Source organism: Ochotona princeps, chromosome 14, assembly GCF_030435755.1.
Source record: "Ochotona princeps isolate mOchPri1 chromosome 14, mOchPri1.hap1, whole genome shotgun sequence".
Classification (NCBI taxonomy): domain Eukaryota; kingdom Metazoa; phylum Chordata; class Mammalia; order Lagomorpha; family Ochotonidae; genus Ochotona; species Ochotona princeps.
Genome location: NC_080845.1, coordinates 21918047 through 21944171, shown reverse-complemented (window position 1 = coordinate 21944171; position 26125 = coordinate 21918047). Strand labels below are relative to the sequence as shown.

Below are 26125 nucleotides of genomic sequence, written 5' to 3'. Positions count from 1 at the left end.
TACTTTTAGTTGATGCTCCCACTTGAAAAGCCCCAAGGAGCAGGACTTCTGTTTTGCTTCCTACTCTTTCCTCAGCATCCAGAACAGTTCCTGACAATGGAGAGAGTCTTAGCACCTCTTTGTAGAAAGAATAGTTTAAAAACTGGCATTTTTGCCCCAGTATTTTCTAAGTCAGCAGCTGGTACATCTTCTCTTGCACATCTTCTTCCATGAAAACATTTGACTGATTTCCAAAAATGCAAGCAGAGTATGTCTGCTTATGACCAAACATTTGGAAACCGCAACTTCCTCCTATCAATATATCTTGGCCCAATAGCTCCAGAAGGGAAGCCCAAGGCCTACTTTGCAAGACTTTGCTGATCAAGAACCTCAGCTCTGCAGTCTTGGTATCAAGAGGTAGGAGTGGGGTCTTAGCACCCAGCATGTGAGCTGGGGGATTCTGGGCTCACATCCTACAAGGAGGCATACAGGTCCAAACTGCACTGGTGGGTCAAGAGGGTGTGTCTAGCCTGTGGTTCTTCTCCAAAAAATAAATAAATAAATAAATAAATAAATAAATAAATAAAACAATACACTTTGATCTGAACTCTAAAAATCTGTTGTGGTGGGGAAGAGGATGGAGTGGCATTGTGGCTAACGATGAGGCTCCTGTCTGAAATGCCAAGATCCCACACTGATCCCAGTTTGTCTCCTGGCTGCCCCACTTCCAATCCAGCTCCCTGCAAATGGCCTGGAAAAAGTAGCAGAAGATGGCCGTGGTGTTTGGGTCCTTGCAACCATGCAGGAGGCCTGGCAGCAGCTCCTAGCTCCTGGTTTCTGCCCAGTTCTTCCCTGATCGTTGCAGCTATTTAGAGAGCAGGACAGCAGATAGAAGCTCACTTGCTCGCTCTGTCCCTCTGTGTATGTCTCCCTCCTGTCATTCTTTCAAATAAATGAACACATCTTTTTAAAAGCTGGTGGGTAAACACTGTCATTAATTAACACTTAAAACCTACTATTGTCACAGTTATTTGAGAAATTCACTGGCATTCTTGTATATGTCTAAAAAGTTTTAAAGATATTAAGAAACAACTCTTTCTTATTTCTAACGATGGGAAGGAGGGGTTTTTATTGTCATTCACTTCCTTTGTACATTGCTATAATTTGCTTTTTCCATGAGCAGAACACAATTCTTTATATTCACTGATACATGCAAAGGCCTGCAGAGATAATAATAGTTATAGCAGCAAATAATATTCCAGCTTTTACAATTTTTTTATCTTCTATATTATAACTATTGTACATTACAAAATGACTCCACCAACTTTTCAGTCAACAAATACTGGATTTTCACTTTGTGTTACTCACGGTGAATCAGAAAGACAATAGCTGGCTGTAGAGATTCAGCCACCACACACTACGGGAGCACACTGTGGAAGAGGCGTTGTTTTAGGTGCTAGGGCAACATTATTAAATAAAGTTCCTCTCCCCAAGAGGAGAGTCTTGCCTAGAAGAAAACACTTAGCATGGGGTTATCATAAGTCACTGAATTTGGTGGAGCAGGCTTAAGGAAGTACAGCTCATTTTGGAACCTGCCTCAGCCGTTTTCTGCTGCTACGTACAAACTGGGTAACTTATAAACAACGGAAGTGTCTTTGGCTCATGGTTCTGGAAGTTGGGGAGACAGGGTGTGGAGCTGGCCTCTGGAAAGAACCTCAATGCTGTCCTGACACAGCAAAGGGAAAGCACACACCTGAGAGCAAGAGAGTTGAACTCGTATTTAGCAGGGATTCACGCCTATGGCGACAACATGAATACACAGTCTCATGAGCTGTGCCCCTATGAGCTCATCATCTCTTCAAGGCCTCACTCCTCAGAACGCTACATTGGCCACTAAACTTCAAAGTGAGCTTTGGAGGGGACCCCACACCACACTAGGATCTGAAGACAGGCTGGAGAATGTCATTCAAAAGATCAAATTCTCTGTCTCTCCTCCCTGTAACTTTGCTTTTCAAGTAAAAATAGAAACAAAACCTTAAAAAACAAAAAGTTTTTTGGCGGGGAAGGCTGGGCTGTGGCATAGTAAGCTAAGCCTCTGCTTGTGGCATCAGCATTCCATATGGGCACAGGTTCATATCCAGACTGCTCCATTTTTGATCCAGCTTCCTGCTTAGGGACTGGAAAAGCAGGAGAGGATGGCGCAAGTCCTTGGGCCCTTGGCCTCATGTGGGAGACCTGGAAGAAGCTCCTGGCTCCTGGCTTTGGCTCAGCTGGCTTTGGCTGTTGTAGCCAACTGGGCTGGCGAACCAGTGGATGAGAGATTTCCCTTTCCTTCTTTCTGTAACTCTGCCTTTCAAATAAAAACAAAATCTTAAAAACAAAAAAGAAAAAAATGGAGGAATCTCAAATCTGAAGGCACTGAGGTTCCCCCCAGGTTCGCCTGTAAGAGGGGTAAAACAGAGTGACAAAGGATGACTGTGAATGAGAGGCAGGGGGGAGAGACTTTGAGACGAATCACATCACCTTCGTGCTCCCAGGCCAAGACAAATCTGAACTTTACTGTAACGTGTAAGCAAGTATTAAGCACAGATGTGACATGATCTGATTCCCAAGGCTGTTGGTGAGGCAGCTGGGGGGAAAACAGCAGAAATAGACTGCCAATGGTGGCTTACATTTGTTAGAAGCAGAAATGGCGGGAGGTGGCTGAATTTGGCCTGTGATTCAGAGACCAATATTGACAGACTTCACAATGCATTTATGTAGAGGCTATGGGGGGCTGCAGTGAGGTTAGGTTTTTTTTTTTTTTTTTTTTTTATATTAGGAATCAAGACAAAATTTTTCTGCCTGAGCAGCTAGGTAAAGGGTGGCACTATAAGCTAAAAAGGAAAAACTGAGAAAGAAGCAGTTTGTCCATGAACTGGAGGTCCAAAAAGAAACCAGTGTGTCTGCTTGGCCCTGCCAGTGCAGAGGCTTGCTGCCCTTCAGGGGAAGATATTGCGAGACAAGCCTGTCTATAGCTAACGGGGGAAGTCCAGGCTGCAGGCACTTTCAAAGAAGGGCAAATTACCTGCTGCTGCCTGCAGGGAGACAGAGGGCAGAGGCCAGGGATTGGATCGCAGTGCCCAGAGATGCGCTGTGAAGGCGGACACTCCACCTTGGGTGGAGAGGGAGGGGAAAACCCCGGAAACCCATGGCCAGCCAAGCAGGGGCCTGTATCGCTAGGATGCTGGCCCAGAGACACAGTTTATAGTCTGTCATGCTGCTGGACTAGAACTGCTTTTTTTAAGATCTTTTTTTAAACTTCCTAGTCAGATATATAGAGAGGAAGAGAGACAGAGAGGAATATCTCCATCTGTTGATTCACTCCCCAAGCAGCTACAATGGTCGGAGCTGAGCTAATCCAAAGCCAGGAGCCAGGAGTCTCTTCCGGGTCTCCCAAATGGGCGCAGGGTCCCAATGGACCATCGTCGACTGCTTTCTCAAGCCACAAGCAGGGAGCTGGATGGGAAGTGGGGCAGCCAGGATTAGAAGTGGCGCCCATATGGGATCCTGGTGCATTCAAAGTGAGGACTTCAACTACTGCGCTACCGCGCCAGGCCCTAGAACTTTTTTTACAGTTGAACCACTTTAAGCCACATATGTTCCAGGGAATCGCTCTGGGCAGTCCAGGCTGGGTATGCCCCTTCATAGCTGACTGACGGAGTCAGATGCATAACACCCCTGACTTCAGCTTTCTCTTCTGTTACTCAGGGACTGTCGGCCAGGCTCCTTATACCAAGATTTTACAGACATTACTCAACTCCACTCCAACAACCAACGAGTCGGGTGCCATTATTGACCCGTGTTTCTGCTGAGGAGACGCATCCTTTCCATGAATACTGATGGTCTGCCCACCAGTAAACAAAGTAAAACCCACGCCTTTTTGTAACTTCAGTCTGGAGCTTAAAGGAAAGGGAGAAAGGTGATAAACTCAGTAAATATGTACTTTGGGTGGTAATTAGGTGATAAACGCTACCATAAAAATGATCAGGATAGACGAGCTAGAGAAGTTTAGTGATTTTTTTAAGCAGGGTAGCCAAGGAGGGCCTCACCGAGAAACTGCGCAAAAACTGACAGGAAGGCAAGCCCGAACTGCAAACGCAAGCAGTGAGTGGGGTGGCTGCTGCCCCCAGTGCGAGGACTCGGTGAGGACTCAGCGCAGACATCCCATCCCCTCGGGTTTCCCAGAGCCCCTTCCCGAGGTTTGAGCCCAGGAAGTCTGCGCCTTCTGGATGAAGAATGGACGCATTACACACCGGCTCATCCCGTAGGAGCTGGCCCGGGACTCCGGCTCCTGCGAGCCTTCCACTTTCCGCCCTCTCAGCGTCTACTCAGACAGGTTTCCGCGTAGGGCTGCTCCCCGGCAGCTACCGATGGCGCAATGGGACGCGCCGGGTGGGGACGGGAGCTGGGCGGAGCGGCTGCCTCCTGGGCGGACGCCCCGGCCATCCACGCACAGCAGCGTGCCCCGACCGCACCGGACGCACGCGGCGTGCGCCTGCGCACACCCCATCCAGGCCCACGGCGTTCCAGTCGCCAGGCGCCACTCCTCCAGTTCCGGGGCGGGGTTCCAGACCGCGCCTGCGCGCTGCGCCGCCGTGCCCTGCGCCTGCGCATTGCGCCCGCCCGGCCCCCGTTCCGCCCTCCCCCCAGGTTTTCCAGGTGGGGGAGGGGGCGCGTCTCGGCGAGTCACGATGATGGCGGCCACCATCGTGTGGTGAGCTAGCGGATTCCCTGCTGTTCTCTCCGAGTCCTTCGCGTCTCCGGCTGCAGACTCAGGGGGCTGGCGGCGGGCACGTGAGGAAGCCCGGAGGCCCGAGCTCGCGCGGGGGGGAAGGCCGCAGTCGCGGAGGCAGCGGCGGCGCGGCCCGGGGCCCGGGGCCCGGAGGAGAGGCCGCTCGGCTGGCTGGGCGAATGTGACAAGCCCCCACCCCCATCGCCTTCCTCCCGAGACCGCGAGCAGCGCGGGCGACCCCAGGATCCGGCCGGGCTCCAGACCCCGCCCAGCGGCCAGCGACCCGGCGGAGGCCCGGCAGCAGCCGAGCTGCGCGGCGGCGGCGGCAACCATGCAGGTCACTCTCAAGACCCTTCAGCAGCAGACCTTCAAGATCGACATCGACCCGGAGGAGACGGTGCGGGCGGCGGGCCGGGCGGCTGTGCGCGCGTCCAGGGGGCGGGAGGCGCACCCGGGAGCGGGACTGAGGCCCTCGGGAGCCGGCCGCGGGGCTTTGTGGCCGGCCGCCGGAGGCCTGCGGGCACATGGCGTGGAGAAGCGCACGGCTGCCCTGGGGCCGAACGGGGCAGGGGAGGCGGTGGGGGGACCCGACCCTGGGGCTGCCGCTGCACCGGTGGGGGAGGGCGGTGTAGACGTGGAGGGCTAGGAGTAGGTAACCCGAGCTGACGGGTGCTTCAAAAAGAACTCTCAGGTTCCATCTGTTGGCTTGGTGAGCGGGGAGAGGGGGTGGTGACAATACATTCGATGCCCCCTTCTCGGGAGGGGATGGTACCCCCTTTGTTGGCGTGCACCTCGAGCCGTTTTGCTGCCGCCCCCCTGGCCCCTCCAGCACACACGCAGACGCCGAGCACTCCTGCCGAGCTCCGCGCTGGCGGGGATCCGTGCAGCCGAGCCCTCGGATCCAGGCTGCATTCCAGGTTTCGCGGGTCTTCTGTTGAAAGTCTGGGAATTGTTGGGGCTGGAACCCTGCACCCTTCTCTCACCCCCACCCTCCTTCCCCCATGTTAGCTATTCAGGGCAAAGAACGTGAAAACTTTGGATTTCTTCTGTAGTTAGTCTTCGAGCCTTAGGCCCACGTGATACGTTCTCGTGCCATCTTCTCTACTTGTGACTGCAGAAAGGCGCTGCTGGGTCGAAGTCAGTGCAGCGTTTTGCCAGGAGTCTAAAAATGTCACGAGTGTATATGCTGTGTGTGTTGTGCCGACCGCACGCCGTTAAGACTGTCATGTCAAGTTGAAACCAGCAGCTTGCTGCTGCTTTATATATGAAAAAAAATAGGCAGTTTTATTCAGGGTGGAGACTGGGGCCTTGTGTTCCATTTGTGGCTTTGTGACTTAATTTGTTCTGACCTTGAACACTTTGCTGTTTTCCTTCTCCGTAATAGATATGATACCTGTGGATTAAATGGTGTTGGGTTGGAGGTCAATCAATGGAATTGTTTAATCAGCAGGTGCCTTTGAATGACGATAGTGTTAAGTTTTTACCTGTCGCTTTCAGTCTTCTAAGTTTTTCAACAAACCGGGAGAGTTTCCAAGCGTTTATGACTTGGAAAGAAATTTCCGAGTAATTCATCAAATGCAGATGGATGCTGTGTGATGAAGTCCCAAAGGTGCAGGCGGTCTGCGAAACCTGCTGTGTGTCAGAAGTAACCGACAAGCACCTCTGGCTGATGCTGCTGATAGAATCAGATTCTTCTGGAATATTCCAGTTGCTAGAGTTTGCTAATGGGTTACAACGACGCAGTTGTTTATTTAATGATTTCAGACCAAACTACATCAACCGCTTCTTTGGCTCTGTGTGGTAATAAATGTTGGCCCCTTAGTAACTGTCAGTTTGTAATAGTTAATTCCAAATTATTGGAACCTGAAGGTTCCTCCCCCCCCCCCACCTTTTTTTTTTTTTAAGGGAAAAGGGTATGTTGGAGTTACAGGGCTGCCCTGCCCGGCTTCAGGGCCAGCTATTTACTCTAGAGACCTACGTTGGTCTTTTGGCATGGTACAGGTAGAGCCAGTGCTGCAGTGATGTAAGTTGTTAACTGCATTTACTTTTTTCGTTTGTTTCTAATGAAAATTATACAAAAGTATACTTCCCAGAAAGACCTGTGTTTGCGGGGGGGGGGGGGGTTCTTTTTTTGTTGCTATTACTATGATTCTATAAACTAATATTGCTACCTTAGTCTAGGGTAAGAAATGAAAAAGCATTTACATTAAAATGACTCATCAGTTTTCACTAATAACTTCTGAGTTTCAGAGATTTTTTTTAAAGACAACTTTTAGATATTTACTAATTTTTTGTTTTAGTATTCCAGTAAGAAAAGAAGTAGTAACTATGGTGCAAGTGACTCTGTCTTGCTCTAATTTGGTGTGATAATTAGATAACCAAAGATAATGTAACTAGATAAAAATAAAGTTAGGATTTCATTGTGACTTCATGGGGAGAATTTTTATTTTTAAGATTTATTTTATTTTTTATTGGAAAGTCACATTTACTGAGAGAAACAGATCTTCCATCTGCTGTTTCACTTCCCAAGCAGCCGCAGTGTCCGGAGCTGAGCTGATCTGAAGCCAGAAGCCAGAAACTTCTTACAGGTTTCTCACATGGGTACAGAGTTCCAAGGCTTTGGGCCATCCTCGACTGCTTTCCCAGGCCACAAGCAGGGAGCTGGATGGGCAGCTGGGACACTGGGATTAGAACCGGCGCCTGTAAGGGATTCCTGCGTGTTCAAGGAGAGGACTTTGGCCACTAGGCCTGCACCCACACGCATACAGGGTGCCAAGACTTTGGGCCATCCTCAGCTGCTTTCCCAGGCCACAAGCAGGGAGCTGGAAGGGAAATGGAGCTGCCGGAAGTAGAATCGGTGCCCACATGGGATCCCAGCGCGCTCAAGGCGAGAACTTCAGCCACTAGGCTACCACTCCGGGCCCTCCCTTTTAAAAAAAATTTGCTTGTATTGGAAAGGCAGATACACAGAGAGGAGGCAAGAAAGAGAGGAAGATCTTCCATTTGATGATTTACTCCCAAAGCAGCCTCAACAGCCAGAGCTGAGCCAATTCAAAACCAGCAGCCAGGAGCTCTTCCAGGTCTCCCACACCGGTACAGGGTCCCAAGGCTTTGAGCTGTTCTGGACTGCTTTCCCAGGCCACAAAGAGGGAGCTGGTTGGGACGAGGGGCTGCTGAGATTAAAACAGGCACCCACATGGGATCCTGGTGCTTGCAAAGTGAGGATTTTAACCGCTAGGTTACTGTGCTAGGCCCTCAGTGTTTTTTTTCTAAACTAACTTTCTTGCACTTATTAACCATTTTGTACCATGGTTTGATCAACACCATGCAGTGTTTCTAGTGTTAACCATTTGCAAAGGTCTTTGCTTGTGTGGTACTAATGCATCCCCTTTAAAAAGGTGTAGAAACGAGAAGGTGGTATACGTGGAGTGAGAATGGAGCTGAAAAGTTTTCTTTACCGTGTGTTTGGTTTTAAATGGGCAGTACTGTTAAGAGGTAGGATTTACATTGGCTAACTTCTAAAGTATTCAAATATGTCTGATAGACCAATATTCAGTATGCCTATAAATACTTGGCATGCTGGAGATTTTTAGGAAAATTAAGTTAACTTTTCAAAAGCTTAAATCCAAAATTAGATAGTGGTTGTTTTCTGTGTTTGGTGGTACTGCTGCTCTTTCATTAAGAACAGGCAAATTAAAGAACTGTACTGTTAAGATAATTGCAACTCAGTGGAATGTGTTATTGCATCAGTGCGAGATGATAAGTGAAGCTGCGTGGTATGCGGATAGATCCTATGATCTGTAACTCTTGGCAGTGGGTATGTGCTTTGTATGGCAGGGCATGAAAGCAGTATTTTTGACAAAATTTTAAATGCAGAAGTTGGAATGTTGGTGTTTCTCTATAAATGACATTAAAACTGAATGTGCACTGGATATTTTTGATAAGAGAATTGTTAAGTTATAATGGCTTTAGTTTCTGTAAGCCACTTAGTGTGCTGTGCAGTAATGCAAAGAATTGCTTTGTGATTTACCTTGTAGTGTTGTTGACCGTTAAAAAATACTACTTTAGCGTTTGTTATGAGCAGTATTGCCTAGTCACTGTTGATTAGTGGATTGTCCCTGTTTTACTGTATTTTTTTTGTTTTTATTTGAAAGGCAGAGCTAGAGAGGCAGAAGGAGGTACGAGTCTTCCATGTGCTGGTCACTCCCCAGATGATCACAGTGGCTGAAGCCACGAGCCGGGAACTGCAAGGGCCCAAACACCCTAGCTATCCTGCCTCTCACCTGCCCAGGACGGCAGCAGGGAGCTGGATCATAGCGGAGCGACCATGGAAATAGTACCCATTTGGGATGCTGGGTGAGGTCCAGCCTGCTGTGCCACAGTGTTGGCCCCAGTTCATTGATGTTCAACATAGTTGTGCCGTGTATAGCACCTTATTTATAGCAGTTTATCAAAGTATTTAAAAGATAAATATGTAAGAATACTAAATAATAGGTGAGCTTAAGGGTTCTTAACATCGTAGGCCAAATTGCAGGAAGAAACTGGAAAATGTGATATGATTTCAATGTGTTCTTTTTTCAACTATAGCGTAGTTTGGATGTTCATTTTTAAAGTGAATATTTGTTATTAGGCCCTCGCTGCTGTTAATGGTGCATATGATCTAGTGAGAGATAAAGCATTCCAAAATGTGAAAGAACAGGTCATGCTAAGGCTGTGCGGAACATTTCTAGGTGACGTGTTGTGGTTCTTTTAATTGACTAGTTACACAAAGCCTTTCTGAATATTAATGATCACTCAATGCAAATAACCCTAGGGCACTAACTGCTAAGACACGGGGCTTTGAGAGTTTGGGAATGTGTTTTGGGAATCAAATGCCTGTGTTCCTGAAGTGAGGGGAAAGAAGAGTTAAGAGGTTAGAGATGGTTACTAGACCAGAGTTTGTAGAACGTTCGTTGTAGGCTAGAGTCTTTGGAGGTTAAATTGAAAGAAATATTTATGATTTTGAAAAGGTTTTGGTGTTTTAAGGGCAAGAGAGACCTTGTAAACTTGTGAAGAGTTTGAAGTTAGAGCTTGGGACCAACAAAGGAGCAGTGAGAAAATGAAAAATGTAGATTAAAGTAGAGATACATTGAGAGGTAGGGCAGGGAGGATTTTTGATGTATAGAAATGAGAACTAAAGGTCAGTGGTTGCACCGAAGATGCGGCTGGGGCTCCTGCATCGCTGGGGCCGAGTCTTGGCTAGTTCGCAGCCTGGAGTCAGCAGCTGATGCTCACACACTTGCCTCTGGTCGCCAGGCTTGAGCCTGGCTTAGCTCTGGCTGTTGCAGGCATTTGGGAGTGTGAACCAACAGATCTGTGTATGTACTGCTTTGTCTTTCAAATAAGAAGCAATATTAAATAATTCCACCTTGATTTTGTTTTTATAAGTTGTTTTGTCTTGAGTTGTAGAAGATTTGGAGGAGCAGAATTGGGAATCAAGGCTTAAAGATTCCTCTTAAGCATTCAGTATTCATGTGGCAATTATGAGATGTATGAGTCTGGTTTCCAGAGAGGTTTGAGCTGGAGTTAGAAACATGAAAATAGCCAACATAAATGGTCAACCTCAGTCCATGGGACTGAATGAAATAATCTGGGAGTCTTTCAGTGCCTTTTGCTCTTTCTCGAAAATTAAATTCTCATGCTGAAGTTACTCATTAGATGTAATTGATTACTCTGTATATAGTTGTGGGACCTTTCAGCTAGGGAAAAAGTTGAGGAAGGTAGATCCACAGTCAAATGAGAACAGACATGATGGTTTTGACAGCTCGAAGTCAGTCAGTAGGTAGTAGTAGTAGTAGTAGGTAGTAGTAGTCTGCTGGTAGAAGTGGAAGCAAGAGTAGATTGTCGTGAAGTGAGGAATGGAAGGTGAGTAAGTGGAGATGTAGCAGCCACGGGCATAGAACATTTATCAACCTTGAGTTATTCCTTCTGATGTAGTTGCCCTTATGTGTGGGTTAGAAACATACAAAATAACCACAGTTGTGACGGTACATTAATGGGCCCGGCAGAGTGGCTAAATCCTCACTTTGCATGTGCCAGGATCCCGCCTGTGTGTCAGTTCATGTCCCGGCTGAATCAGCTCCAGCCATTGCGGCCGCTTAGGGAGTGAATCAGTGGATGGAAGATCTCTGTCTTCTCTGTAAATCTGACTTTCCAATAAAAATAGATACATTAATAAAGGGGAGGGGAACTGGCACCCATATGTAATGCTGACACCACAGTAGAAGGATTAGTTTGCTACACCATTGTACTGACCCCAACAGAGTTTTTTTGTTTAAATAAGAAGCCCACAGTAAATGGTTTAGTGAGTTTCAGTATCTATGGCCTTGTCTAAACATTGGTTTCCTGCTCCTTATCTCTTAAGCACTGATCTCTCCTTTTGCTTAACCTCATTAATTCAGTATTGAATTGGTAACTAGGCCTTATCATTACTGTTCATTGTAGCTTTTTGTCTTCCTCATTGTTTTTAGCATCTTAAACCACATTCCTTCTGATTCCAACTCCTGAGGTGAGGTCTATAAGCCATGTGATCCAGCTTTGTTTTCATTGGCCCTGTACTTCCCTCATGTTATCTCTTCCACCCTAGCCCTGTTAAAATAGAAGCAGTGCTTTGAATTGCCGTCTTGGAGGAGTTGCTTTAGCAAGACCAAACTTTGATGCCTAAGGTTGGATCCTGCCTGTAATGCATGTTGTGTGACCTTGGGCAGGTGACCATGTCCTTGTGTGCTGGATTCCTCATCTGTAAGATGAGGATACTAGTACCCTTGTTATTGACCTTAGGGGATTTTGAAGGGTCTAAGAGTTGAGGTAATACAATTCCAATGCTTAGGGCAGTAATCTTACTAGGATATTAATAGTCTTACTCATAAACTCCATCATTGAAAACGACAGATATGGTTAAGTTCAACTAATCACATGGATTTTTCTCATTTGTAACATTAACCTTGACGAGCCCTTAGCCTGCTGCTTGAGAGTCATAAATTTGACTAGTGGAAGATTCACATCACCTGCTGTGTTTATTTTCACCTGATGACCACAGCTTTACCTAGTAGAGAAGTTAGAAATGGTTGATACAGAACTTCTGTAAGATTCCACTATAGGCACTACCTGGTCATCTTCCCCTTGGGGTTAAGATGAAAACCAAGTGAGATGATGGGCCTCAAAATAAGTTAAGCAGGGCCACTGGTACTGTCATAAAGTGGGGTAAACACCCAATTATGACACTGGTGTTCCATGTCTGAGTTCTTGTTTGAGTCCTGGCTGTTCGCTCCACTTCTGATTAGGTTTCCTGTTAATGCACATAGGAAGGTGCCAGAAGACAACTCAAGTGATTGGCTACCACTACTTGAGACCCACATGGAAATCCTGTTTCTGGTTCTGGTCTGGCCCAGACCTGGCTGTCGGGACATTTCAGGAATAAATCAGCCAGTGATAGATCTGTTTCTGTCTCTCCCTTTCAGTGACACTCTGCCTTTCAAATAAATAAATAATTTTTCTTTTTAAGAAATGTACAGAGACAAATCCGCAGTAGGTGTTCTTTTTATTGAAAGCTTTGCATTGAATAGTATATGAATGCCCTGCCATGTTGGCTTGAAGATTGGAATTTTTAAAGTGGGCAATATATAAAGTATCTATTAATTTCTGAAAGAACTGCCCTACATTTGAGCCTCCTGTAGCAGAGTAAATCCTGTTAGATGACGTTCTACCATTCAATTGTGTAAATTTAAACAAATGTGCTTCTTCTGCAGTGTCTCAGAAAGATCATTGTACAAGTGAATGGACTTTTATAAACTCTTAAAGCATGTGAGTACCCATTACAGCAGAAAAGATAGACTAGCCACAAATGATCTAGAGACATGAACATGTCCTAGATATTTAAATCGGTAGATAAAATTATATCCCCTCCTCTCCCACACTCTTCTGATTGAATTAGGTGGGGAACTTTTTCTTGTAATGTTGCTGCATGGATCCGGTCTGCACATATAGAAGCATCCAAAATGACAGATTGGGAGCTCTACCTACTCAGTACCCCAAACTGAAACCATGCTACTAGGAATATGTTTTGGGGTAGATCAAACGGACATATATAGATTGGATTGACAGTCAGTATTTTATATAGACTCTTCTGGAGAAATGGGTTCTGGATTTCAGATCATATATTTAAGATAACAGCCTTTGGATTCATAGCCCCAATATAGGCACTGCCTTTGCTTACTATGTCTTCTGACATAAAATCTTTTATCGGGCCTGGCGCAATAGCATAGTGGTTGAAGTTCTCACCTTGAACATGCCAGGGTCCCATATGGGCACTGGTTCTAATCCCGGCAGCTCCACTTCCCATCCAGCTCCCTGCTGTGGCCTGGGAATGCAGTTGAATACTGCCCAAAGCTTTGGGACCCTGCACCCACGTGGGAGACCCGGCAGAGGCTCCTAGCTTCGGACTGGCTCAGCTCTAACCGTTGTGGTCACTTGGGGAGTGAACCATCGGACGGAAGATCTTCCTCTCTTTCTCTCCTCCTCTGTGTATATCCTCCTTTCCAATAAAAAATAAAGAAGTCTTGTATTCCATTCCCTGAGTCCTTGGATCTAGTGGGACAACTTTTTTCCGATTTATGCTAAAATCAGCTGATGTCTTTGTAATGGATTTTGTTTTTAAAATGATCAGTCTACTCTGGGGGAAAATTTGAGGAAATACTTGTATTGGTGCCATTTTTTCTTTTTGAAAAAGATTAGGAGGAATAAAAAATCTTAGCAATAGAAGGTTTCAAAGCTTAAATGTTCTTGCAGAACCATTTCATAGATTTCTAAAAAGGAAAAATTTTTGTTGTTAGTGTCAATGAGGATAATAATACTGTCTTCCTGTGTACTGGTTTCTGCTTTCTGTGTGCCATTGCCACTAACTGGGGCTTAAAGCAGCAGTAGCCAGTTATTTCCGTTTCTGAGAGGAATTGAGGAATTGTTTAGCTTTGTGGTTCTCATTCAGCCTTAGGAGGTTATTACGGGCCACGATCATCTCATCTAAAGGCTTTAGTGTGGCTGGAGGGGCCCTCACGGCTAACAACCTGTGCTGTTTATTGGCTAGCAACTATAGTTCCTCCCCAGATGGGCTTCTTCCCAGACTGCTCAAGTTTCCTCAAGACATTCTTTTCCCAATGTGAGTGATCCGAGAGAGCAAAACGGAAGCAATAGCTTTTCTGTATAAACCAGCCTTGGAAATTACGTATTTCACATTGACAGTATTTTACTGCTGTTGTGGGCTGGCTCATAATTCATTGTGAAAGGGCATATACAGTGGGCTTGAATAGTAGGAAGTGGGGTCATCTTGGAATTTGGCTACTACAGAGGTATAGTCACAATTAATAGTTGATTAGGGGCTGGCACTGTGGCTGGTGCAGTAAGCTACTGCCTGCAATGTTGCCCTTATGGGGGTGGGTTTGGGTCCTGGCTGGTTGGCTTCCAATCCAGCCTGCCACCTGAGAAAACAGTGGAAAATGGCCCAAGTCCCTAGCTCTTGCCAAGCATGTGAGAGACCCAGATGGAGCTCTTGGTTGCTGGCTGGCCCAGTCCTGCTCATTGTGGCCCTTTGGGGAAAGGACCAGCAGATGGAAGATCCAGTTCTCCCTCTCTGTTGTAAATCCACCTTTCAAATAAATATTAAAAATAAAATCTTTTTTTAAAGATGCTGGCACTGCAAGGTGGAGGATTAGCTGGTTGAACTATCGTGCTAGCCCCTATTATGATTCTTGAGTTTACCATTTTCTATCTTGTTTGAGTGGTGATAAAGTCGTGCGCTATATGTAGGGGCCAGTAAGCAGCAAAATTAACGTTCAGTTCCTGCTTCATATCAGCCTTGGGTAAGTGACCCTAGTTATTTCCTGGAACTGCAGTGCACAGTTTTACATCCATTCTGCAGAGATGACCTTCTAGTTACTGAATCATAAGCAACAGTTCAGAGGGAGTCATAATTGCATCCATTGCTTTCCGAGAGACTATATGCAGAGTTTACACCTCTTCCTTCCCGTGAAAGATTTGGACAAACTAGTGTAGGTGCCATCCTTGAGCAAATACATTATGATTGAAATGCCTATGGAACATCCATTGGAAGTGTCAGTAGAGAGAGGAGAATTAAGGTAGAAATAAGGATGACATTTGCATCATTACTAGAACTAGAAGCAAATACCGTTGGTTATCCTTGAAGTTTGGAAGAAAGGCAGTCATGAGCATAACCAGGCAAAACTTACAGAGAGCTAGCCAAGGAAGGGAATTTCACAAAGCTGTAAAGAGGAAACCCAGAGAAGTGTGGCAGTATGAAAACAGGGTACCAGTCAGTGGATATTTGGCACAGTGGTTAAGACATTGCATGGGACACCTTAATACCATACCTTTGAAGTGCCCAGGTTCGAGTCCTGGCCTTGCTCCAGGTTGCTTCTTCCTGCCAGTGTGTACCCTAGGAGGCAGTAAGTAACGGCTCAAGTAGTTTGCTCTTTGGCCCCTGTATTGGAGATGCAGCAGATTGAGTTCCTGGCTTTGGAATAACCCGGTCTCAGCATTTGAAGGTATTTGAGCAATTGATCAGTGGGTGTAAGATCGATCTCTAATTCTTGCTCTTTCTGTACCTCGCTCTGCCCCCACCCCCCAATCATAGCATTTTCCAAATACCTTAGGATGGTGGTAGGCCCTGTCAGAATAAGCAGCAAAATGAGAATTTTTTTCTATTAAGGTGACAGAACTGGGTATGAGGGAGTTTGGCAGTAAAGCTAGGGGAGGACAGACAATGTTAAGGGTCTGTAAGGCACTGGAGAGCACTGGGAGGGGAACCAAAACCAGAACCAGTGGAAGGAAAGGGAGGGGCCCGGCAGTGTGGCCTAGCGGCTAAAGTCCTCGCCTTGAAAGCCCCGGGATCCCATATGGGCACCAGTTTTAATCCCGGCAGCTCCACTTCCCATCCAGCTCCCTGCCTGTGGCCTGGGAAAGCAGTTGAGGACGGCCCAATGCATTGGGACACTGCACCCGTGTGGGAGACCCGGAAGAGGTTCCAGGTTCCCGGCATTGGATCGGCGTGCACCGGCCCATTGCGGCTCACTTGGGGAGTGAATCATCGGACGAAGATCTTCCTCTCTGTCTCTCCTCCTCTGTGTATATCTGGCTGTAATAAAATGAATAAATCTTTTTTAAAAAAAAAAGAAAGGGAGGCCTGTTTCACTTGGTAGTTTGCAAGGAGATTATGGATCAGCATGCAGTGAGGTGTGTCAGTTTGATGGGACTGTGTTGGGGATTAGTTAATCTGTTATTTCCTTTTAAATGAGGTGGAAAGCGATCATCTGCAGAGATGGGCATAGGGTTTGGGGAGTCAGATTCAGAGGAAAATGCAGATTTGAAAATGACCATTGTTGAGAATGGAAGATGGGTTCACAGGGAGAAGAGAAAAGTGAATTTATCTGTTCTTTTTCTGATAGCATTTGGAAGACTGGATGTCAGGATAAGTTCACAGATGGTTAGATAGACAAAAGGTTAAGATTTGCTAGCCAGTTGAGGTAAGAATATGACCCCAGAGTGGGTGGATACTGATAGAAAGAAATTCACTTGTGTTTGTCCAAACACAGAATTCTGCCTGGCAGAAGCAGCAGAAAGACAAGGCAGTTCATAGAAAGATGATGTGAGAAGGAGTAGCTGTGCTATTTAAGAGCTGGTGAAGATTGAAGCGAAAGGAGAAACGGTAGCCACCAAAAATTTAATGAGATTTAGGACCAAATACTAGTAATCACGGGGGAGTAGAGGATTGGCTCCTAAAGTTGTGTTTGGATGACCAAATTTCACCTGTGTCCTGTGAATGTTTGACTTAAATAGGTGTAAAGTAAAGATTATTGTAGTATTGAGCTTAAAGAACAGTGCTAGAATTTGGACAGATCAGTGAACTGTTCAGAGACAGGTCACATATTTTCTTTGATTCATTATCAATAGAGGTATTATGGGGAAAATCCCTGTCACTTTAAAAATGCAGAGTTATTTTGGTACATTGCCCTTAAAAGTTGGTCACTTGATACTCTCATTCTAGGAGGTTATCTCCTCACGTTTGTTAACACCAAGAATCACTGCGAGTAGTCTTCCCAGTCCCTCGTGTTGAGGATGCTTGAGATCAGAATGTGTGTTTTGGATTACTAGTGAATCTTTTCTGTCCAGTGACTGCAATTGAGTTGTCTTTCCTGTCATTTGTCCACTTTTTTGTTGGTTCAAGAACTGGGTGTGTTTTTTCCTTAATTTATTTTCATTTTTCTTTTTCTGTTTGAATTAGCTGCTTTGCTTATTAATTTCCATTGTTGACTAATCAGCACTCTTAGATTATGATTACTTTGGGCAAATCATGTAGGCATTGTGTTCAGCATTTTCTCATTGTTCGTAGACTTTTTATTCATTAGTTATTTTTTTTTCAGTTTAAACTGTTGGAGCTTAGAAGCATCTTGTATTGACATTGCTGTCATTTTGTAAGTGTTTTCAGGTACAGATATTAAAAATATGGTAACTTACATTTGCCTATGAAGAAATTGGTACTAGATATTTTCTTCTTTTGTTTTCATTTATATATTTAATGTCAATTCCTCTACTACCTTTCTAGCCCATTAGTGGGGAACTGGCTCCAAAGTGGAACAGCCGGGACTTGAACTGGTATTCATAAACGGCTGGCAATACAGGCGGCATTTTAGCGCACTGTGTCACACACCTGGCTCCTGAGTTGTTTGTTTTAGGTGTAGCTGCTCTGTGAGGCACTCTTTCAGGGCCTGCAGTGGGTGGAGTGGGGTGGGGAGGAAATCCAGAAACTCAGTCTAGGTCATCTACCTGGATAACAGAGACTCAACCAGTGGAGCCTGCTGCCTCTCAGGATTCATGTTAATGTGAAGCTGGAATCAGGTGGAGCCAGGAATTGCATCTAGGCACTTGAACAAGATGCAAGCATCTCACATCTGCATCCTAACCATCAGACATAGTATGTAGTAAATTATGGTTACACACCAGTGTCATCTTACTGATCTCTAGAATATGTTGTGAACTGGATCTTCTTGTGCTTTAACCACTGTTTTGATTTCTTTTTTTTTTTTTTTTTAAGATTTATTTATTTTATTACAAAGTCAGATATACACAGAGGAAGATCTTCTGTCCGATGATTCACTCCCCAAGTGACCACAACAGCTGGTGCGCGCCAATCCGAAGCTGGGAACCAGGAACCTCTTCCGGGTCTCACACAGGGGTGCAGGGTCCCAATGCATTGGGCCGTCCTCGACTGCTTTCCCAGGCCACAAGCAGGGAGCTGGATGGGAAGTGGAGCTGCCGGGATTAGAACCAGCGCCCATATGGGCTCCCAGGGCTTTCAAGGCGAGGACTTTAGTTGCTAGGCCACACCGCTGGGCCCTGTTTTGATTTCTTTAAAAATTCTATAATTACTAGTTACATATTTAATAGTTAAAATTACATAGTTACTAGTAAACTATGTAAACATCATCCAAAATTCTATAGTGGTAGCCCCAGCTGTGGGCAACAGCCTAGGTTGCCTTGTACCTAAACAAGTGTTACACAGCTGGGAGAAAAGCAGCCATAGCTAGTGAGCATCCTAGAATTTTACTCTATGGCAGAGAATGAAATACTATGTTGGATAACGATTTTGTAAGCCAGAGTTTACTGCTGTAAATGTTTTCCTAGTTATTAAAAAAAGTCTTTCAGGGTCTGTTGCCATGGTGTAGTGGGCCAACACTTTTCCCATGGTGCCAGCATCCCTGTGGCAGCAGTTCATGTCCTGGCTGCTGCCCCTGCAGTCCAGCTCTGCTTATAACTTGGGAAAGCAGGAGAAGATGACTCAAATTTCCCAGCCCCGCCACCCACATGAGAGACCTGGAGGAAGCTCCTGCTTTGGATGGACCTAGCACTGGCTCTAGAGGCCAGTTGGGGAATAAACATCTCTTTCCCTCTGGAACTCTGCCTTTCAAATAAAAATAAATGAACATATGTTTAGATTTACTTATTTTAAGAAGTTCAGGTTTATAAAGAAAAAGAGAGGAAAAGGTTTCCCATTGTTTGTTCACTCCCCAAATGGCTACAGTAGCTGGAGCTCAGCCGGTCCAGAGCCAGGAGCCTGGAGCCAGGAGCTTTATCTGGGACTCCCATGTAGGTACAGGGGCCTAAGAACTTGAGTCATCCTCTCCTGCTTTCCCAGGTGATATTAAAAGTAGGCATCTGTATGGAAAGTGGAGCAGGAGGGACATGAGCCGTCCATCACCCATGTGGGATGCAGACAAGTTGAGCCATCTCACTGACCCCGAATCTTTTTTTTTAAAATCTTTTACTTGTTAGCATTGAAATTCAGGGCAGTGGAAAATGTATTGAGATTTTTATGATGTGCAGGTATTTTTCCTTGGGAAATGTTAGAATAGCAGTGATGCTACTGACCCATTTTAGAAAGATCAAGTGTAGTGTGGGTGATTTACATAGCAATGCTCTGCTCTAAATATAGCTTTAGAGATGGTTTTGAATTTTAGCTTCTGTATAGTAGGGTGGATAAGGGCAAATGATTTGCCTATTTCCTTGTTGTCCTCTATCAAATCTGGTGAATAATGTTGTTTTAGTCTCAGAGTTTTCAGAATTAAATGAAATGTGTGTCTTAAATGTACTTGCAGCTAATCAGTATTTATGTTTTTTTATTTGTGGGGTGGTACATGCCATCACTTTGTAATTATATAAAGCAGCTCTTGTAGTCTTATCCCTTTCTGACAGACCATTTTTCTTATAAAGCCCACAGTGGTCAACTTATGATTTTTAGAACTATTCTGGAAAATCTAAAAAAATAAATTTCCCCTTGACTCTTGTGCCGTTAAAGTTACATAGATTTGTGAGGGCACAGGGAAAGCCAGGTTTCCTTGCCTTTCCTGCTCCTGGGCCATCCTTCATTCTTAACAGTTTAAACAGCTAATTGAAAGACTGGTTTTCTAGAAATGACGGAATTGTGTCGTGGAGTTTAAGGACCTAAGGGGGTTATAAAATAGATCCAAGATCCTAGTCCCTTTCCTAGATGAGGCTGGCACTGAGGGATGCTTAAGCTGTTGTTAACCTCCTGCAAGTAAGCCAGTCTTACCAGCTTTGGCTAAACTTTGGAACCACCGGGAAAGCTCCTATAACACACTGATATTCAGGTCCCACCTCCAGATTCTGTTTCTGTTGGAACTGCTCAAGTTCTTCCCTGCTCCCACAATTACACTGAAACATTACAACACTCCTAAAATAAATCATTTGCCTTTTACCATCCACGCTTAGCCTCAACATTGAAGCATTCTTTTATAAAAAATGAGCCCGGGCCCGGGGGCGTGGCCTAGCAGCTAAAGTCCTCGCCTTGAAAGCCCCAGGATCCCATATGGGCGCTGGTTCTAATCCCGGCAGCTCCACTTCCCATCCAGCTCCCTGCTTGTGGCCTGGGAAAGCAGTCGAGGACGGCCCAGTGCATTGGGACACTGCACCCGTGTGGGAGACCTGGAAGAGGTTCCAGGTTCCCAGCTTCGGATCGGCGCGCATTGGCCCGTCGCAGCTCACTTGGGGAGTGAATCATCGGACGAAGATCTTCCTCTCTGTCTCTCCTCCTCTGTGTATATCTGGCTGTAATAAAATGAATAAATCTTAAAAAAAAAAAAAAGATGAGCCCATTTTGGTTTTTTTTAGGCTTTTCAGGTCATGGAGCTTTTTCTTTGCTTTTCATGCTCAGTGGAAAATAAGCCTATGAACTTATGTGAATCAGAATCTAACTTTTGTTAGAGTTTTTTAAAAATTAATTTACTAAGTCAAATAGTGACGTTTTTGAAATCTGAATGTGTAGAACAGATGGTGCTAGAAGAACATTTATGTCTGTCGTTCCTGTAGTTTGATTTAGTGGAAAGGAATGATGTAACAATAAAAAGACATTGTTTTTGGAAACTTTAGTAAGTAAGAGGTAAAAATCATTTAGTCAGATTTTAGATTGGTTTATGTAGACTTTCTGAAAAGTTTTTTTTTTATTTTTCCTATAGGTAAAAGCTCTGAAAGAGAAGATTGAATCTGAAAAGGGGAAAGACGCCTTTCCAGTAGCAGGTCAAAAATTGATTTATGCAGGTATGAAGCAAATGATATTAATATAACATCTCTGGCTTACAGTAATATTCTTTATAGTTTTAGAAATTGTTATCTTACAGATGATAGTACATTCAGATTGAGCCTGTCAGAAACATAATTGTAACAGTAAGTTGTTTGATGTTAACATTCAACATTTTTTCATGTTTATGGTTACTTTAGTTTTATCTTCGTAAGCATTGTATAGTTTACTTTTTTGTTTTATTAAAACTTAGCATCTTTTTTTGTTTAGTAGAGTGGAACCTTCTGTTCTGAGTATGTTTATTGATGCAGTTGAAATCATTCTTGTAAAATTAATGTTTCTATCTGCTTTTTAAGTGAACTACCAAAATTTACTCTACAGTATAAATTTATTTGTCAAAGGATACTATAATGACTGACAAGAGAAAGAAATTAATGCTTGCATTGTATGAGGAGGTCTTCGAAGTATAAGTGACCCAGTTAACAAACAACTGAGTGGGCAGGTGTCTAGCCTAGCTTTGAGACGCCTGTGTCTCCTGCCTGCGACCAGGAAGTGAAGGTCTAGCCTGCAGGCCCGGTGAGAGTCAGTAAATCTATAGCAGGCTAATCTTTAAGTTTATGATTTTGTGTGGGCCACAAATGATGCTGTAAATATCCAAATAGCTCTTGACAGAATGATGGTTTTCCACTCCCTGTCTAGTAGGAATACCTTGCTTTGAGACCCACATCCAGCTCCTAATTTCAGCATTCTCGCTTCCTGGGAGGCACAGGTGGTTGGGGGAGTGAACCAGCAGATGGGGTGTGTGTTCTCTTTCCTTCCCCTCCCTCCTCTTACCTCTCCTTTCCTTCCCTCCCTTCTCTTCCCTTTTTCTTTTATTTTCCTTTTCCTTCCTTCTTTAATTGCCGGATGATTTTTGTTAAATTTAAAGCAAAATTGTTTGAAAAAGTGACAGAAAAGAGACAGAGAGCTTCTTTCGGCTGCTTGGCCCTCAAATGATTGCAGTTGGCCAAAGCAAGAAACCAGGAACTGTATCTGGATTACTCATGTGGTTATTAGGAACGCTCAAGTATTTGAGCCATCCTCCAGTGGCTTCCCAGGAGTGTTAGAAGGCAGCTGAAGTGAAACAGTTGGGATCTCTAATAGGGAATCTGAGCGTCGTAAGTGGTGTGTTCTTCCTTTCAGTTTAAATCTTTTTTTCCAAATAGGAGCAGCCATGCTGTCAACAAAAATTCAAATTTATCTAGCTAGCCATGCTGATAACCAAGATAAAAGCATGTCCAAAACATAGTCTTGAATTTAGTAGAGAAAATTAAAATTCTTTTAGGAAGTATTTGAACACTGTCTTGGCAGATGTCAATAGAGTGAGATTTGGGCCCGGCGGCGTGGCCTAGCGGCTAAAGTCCGCGCCTTGAAAGCCCTGGGAGCCCATATGGGCGCCGGTTCTAATCCCGGCAGCTCCACTTCCCATCCAGCTCCCTGCTTGTGGCCTGGGAAAACAGTTGAGGACGGCCCAAAGCTTTGGGACCCTGCACCCACATGGGAGACCCGGAAGAGGTTCCAGGTTCCCGGCATTGGATCGGCGTGGATCGGCCCTTCGTGGCTCACTTGGGGAGTGAATCATCGGATGGAAGATCTTCCTCTCTGTATATCCGGCTTTCCAATAATAATAAATCTTTAAAAAAAAAATAGACTGAGATTTGATTGCCTCTGGATTCTTGTCTTGCTGAATAGAAATTTTGTACTATTTCCTTTCATAAGATTTATGGGGGCCCAGTGTGGTAGCTTAGTGGCCAAAGTCCTCACCTTGAACATGTGTGGATCCCATATGGGTGCCAGTTCTAACCCCGGCTGTTGTGGTCACTTGGGGAGTAAATCATCGGACAGAGGATCTTCCTCTCTGTCTCTCCTCTCTATATATACCCAACTTTGCAATAAAAATAAATAAATTTAAAAAGATTTTTGGGAAAGGCTAGCCAGTATAGGTCAGAATACAGAAGCCTGAAGAAACAGGCATGAAACTCCAGTTTCTGGTTACTGGTCTGCCTCTTTTCTCATTTCTGTACGTAATAGACTAGGTTTTTGCTCTTAATATTTCTGGCTTTTAATTTAGTAAAACCTGTTGCTAGCATTGCATGTGAGCATTGCCGGTGGCTGTTTTGTTTTCATTTGCCTGGGAAAATGATGGGACATGGTTTGAGCACTAAAGCCCTGCTAACCACAAGGGAAATCAAGATGGAGTTCCTGACTTGTGGCTTTACCCTGGCCTAACTAAGGTAGTTGTAGCCATTTGGGGAGTGAACCAGCAGGTGCAAAATCTCTCCCCCTCCCCCCAATTCTGTAATTCTGCATTCCAAATAAATCTCCATGGAAATAGCATAAAAATGTATGAGTAAATTCAAGGAAGAGGTGCTCTGCAGGAGTTAGGAGGTGATGTTTACCTTAGTCCTGATACTGGTTCTGTGAACTTTGTGCATTACTGACTTGTAGTATCTTGCCTTGTATATACCATTTTCTGAAGTATCTTTCCATATGTCACTTTCTAGTGTTGAATTCTGTTTTGTTAGGTGTCTAGTGTTTTTTGGGGGGGCACGAAAAAGGTGTGTTCCTCTCCACCTCTTCCTCCCATAAGAAAAGATTATAGTTTATTCTCAGGGGAGTCCATAAACATTCTGTAAACATTTGTGTCAAATTTTCTTTGTTTTCACAATCTCCCCTTTCTCAAGATGTAATTGTATCTCTTTGCCCAGCAAGTCTTCTATATAATCAATGCATTTTTTAAAAATACTTGGCATTCTAAATATAGCATTATGTTTGACATCTTATTCAAATAATTTTAACCATTTCCTTTTATGTTGATCTTGGATACTGATAATTGGATATTGTTTGGGAGAAAATATTAATAAAAATTGATTTTAGTAACAGTTACATTAATTTAGTTGTTTGTATAAGATAAAAAGGTGACTTAATATTTTTTCTTCCAATGTATTAGGCAAAATTCTCAATGATGACACTGCTCTCAAAGAATACAAAATTGATGAGAAAAACTTTGTGGTGGTTATGGTGACCAAAGTAAGTTTTACTCTCATTCTATATGTCTGTCTGCATGTGAATGTTTTAAAAACATTGATCCCAAGTCTACACAGTGGGCCGAGTTTATACACATCCAGAGCTGTGTCCATGTAACTGATGTTTGAGATTTTTGGTGTTTACATTTGTTATACATAGCACATGGAAATATTTGATGTTATGCTAAAATTGTGCTTTCTGGAGTAGTAAAACACATGTAATTCTTTTAAAAATACACTTAGAAATAGACTAGTTGTTTCTTCTGAGGTTTTAGGAAAGGATGCTTGAAGGTACTTGCTGAATTACATACTAGACCTCAGAGGCCCTCAAGGCAAAGGACCGTGTAAGCTCAGTATTTCAGTGATATTTCTTAGTGAAGAAGCAGATGTTTGGAAACTGAAAGAAGAACAGGCCAACTAAAGGTTGTGGGGTAGTGGGGGCAGCATTGTTGCATGACAGGTAATGCTGCCAGTGGTGCCATCATCGCACGTGGGTGCCAGTTTGAGTCCTGGCTGCTCTACTTCAAATCTAGCTCCCTGCTAATGTACTTGGGAAAACAGCAGAAGATGGCCCAGGTGACTACACCCACATGGGAGACCTGGAAGAGGCTCCTGGCTTCTGGTTTCTACCTGACCCAGCTCCGGCTGTTGCAGGTATTTGGGGAGTGAACCAGTGGACAGAAGGTTGCCCTTTGTCCCTCCATTCCCCTAAACAACACACACACACCTTTGTGTCTCTCTGTTTCTCCCTTCCTGCCTTAACTTCTGCCTTTCAGAAATGATAATGTTCCCGTGAAAGAGGTTTTTTTTGTTGGGTTGTTGTTTTTGCATTGTTTTAGCCAAATAGTTTCCATCCACTGGTTCACTCCCCAAATGACCCCAATGGCTGGAGATAACTGTAACCAGGAGCAGCAGCTCAAGGACCTGGCTTTCACAGGCCATGAAGAAGTTGCTGAATTGGAAGTGGAACAGCTAGGGCATGAACCAGTGCCCATGTGGGATGCTGACACTTGCGGCAGCAGATTAGCCAGTTGGACCACTGCATTGGCCCTCTTGTGAGAAAATTTCCAGAAAGTTTGTCTGTGATTCATTGGAGTGGAGTGTGTATGGGTTGAAAATGCAAGTGAAAAGGTTTTTTGTCTGTTTGCAAAAAAAATTGAACATGTATTCTTTAGACAATGTGTGCTTTTTTTTTCACGATACATGATCAGACAATGGAGAGATAAAACATGAAGAAGTGGTGGTATTCATCACATTAATTTTTTTAATGATTGAATCCTACTTAATCTAAGAAGAAATAATATTACTTGTAACAGTGCACATGGGGTTAAGTGGGTAATTGAAACCAGTTCATCAAAGACCAAAATGGAAGTAAATGTATTTTCCCAATTCACAAAATAATTGATAGTATAAAGTAGCATTGGTGGGTGAACTGCTGCCTGCAGCAATAGTGCCCTATATGGGTGCCCTTTCTTGTCCCAGCTGCTCCACTGCTCCCTGCTGACAGGTCTGAGAAAGCAGCAGGGGATGGTCCAGATGTTTGGGCGCCTGCACTCACATGGATCTGGGCGAAGCTCCTGGCTCCCGGCTTTAGCCTGGCCTAGGCTTGGCTGTTGCAGCTTTTTGTAGGGACTGAACCAGTGGATGGAAACCTCTTTCTTAGTCTCCTACTGCTGCCTCACACTTGGCCTTTCAAAATAAATCTTAAGAAAAAAAAAAATAAAAGTATCACCTTTGTGAGGCTTTAGTTTGTCCAAAATGACTTACTGCTTGAGTAGTTGAGCCCATTAGACTTGTAAGACATTAGCATCTCCAGAGTACGTTCACATGTAAGGCCGTTAGAATAGGAGGAGGAGGAATAAATGCCGCTGGTAGTTCTGAAGCCTCCCTCCCTCCAACTTGTACTAGCCACGTTTCAGTGCGGTCTGCACCAGCTCCGATTGAACAAGATACAAGGCAGCTTGATGCTTTTACAGGTTGTTGATTTGTACTTATAGCAAATTATGTTTAATTTTAATGCCATTAAAGCAGTTACCTTTTGTTCTTAGGAAAGTTATGAGCTGAATGAGTATAAAATCCGCTTAGCCTGATTTTATACATAATTAGTTTTTGCTCTGTGGGAAGATTTATGTGTTTGCTTCTAGAAAGTGCTCAGCATGTGATTAC

General features: G+C 44.3%; 1 protein-coding gene across 1 annotated transcript in view; it reads left to right on the top strand.

Annotated features, from left to right (window-relative positions):
- The first annotated feature begins 4702 nt into the window (after window positions 1-4702).
- The window catches only part of RAD23B (RAD23 homolog B, nucleotide excision repair protein), a 35968-nt gene continuing 14545 nt past the window's right edge, over window positions 4703-26125 (top strand). The window contains exons 1-3 of the mRNA XM_058672219.1: window positions 4703-5150; window positions 20833-20914; window positions 23884-23963. Of these exons, the coding sequence (XP_058528202.1) occupies window positions 5085-5150; window positions 20833-20914; window positions 23884-23963 (228 nt within the window). The 5' untranslated portion in view covers window positions 4703-5084. The remainder of the gene's footprint in view (window positions 5151-20832; window positions 20915-23883; window positions 23964-26125) is intronic.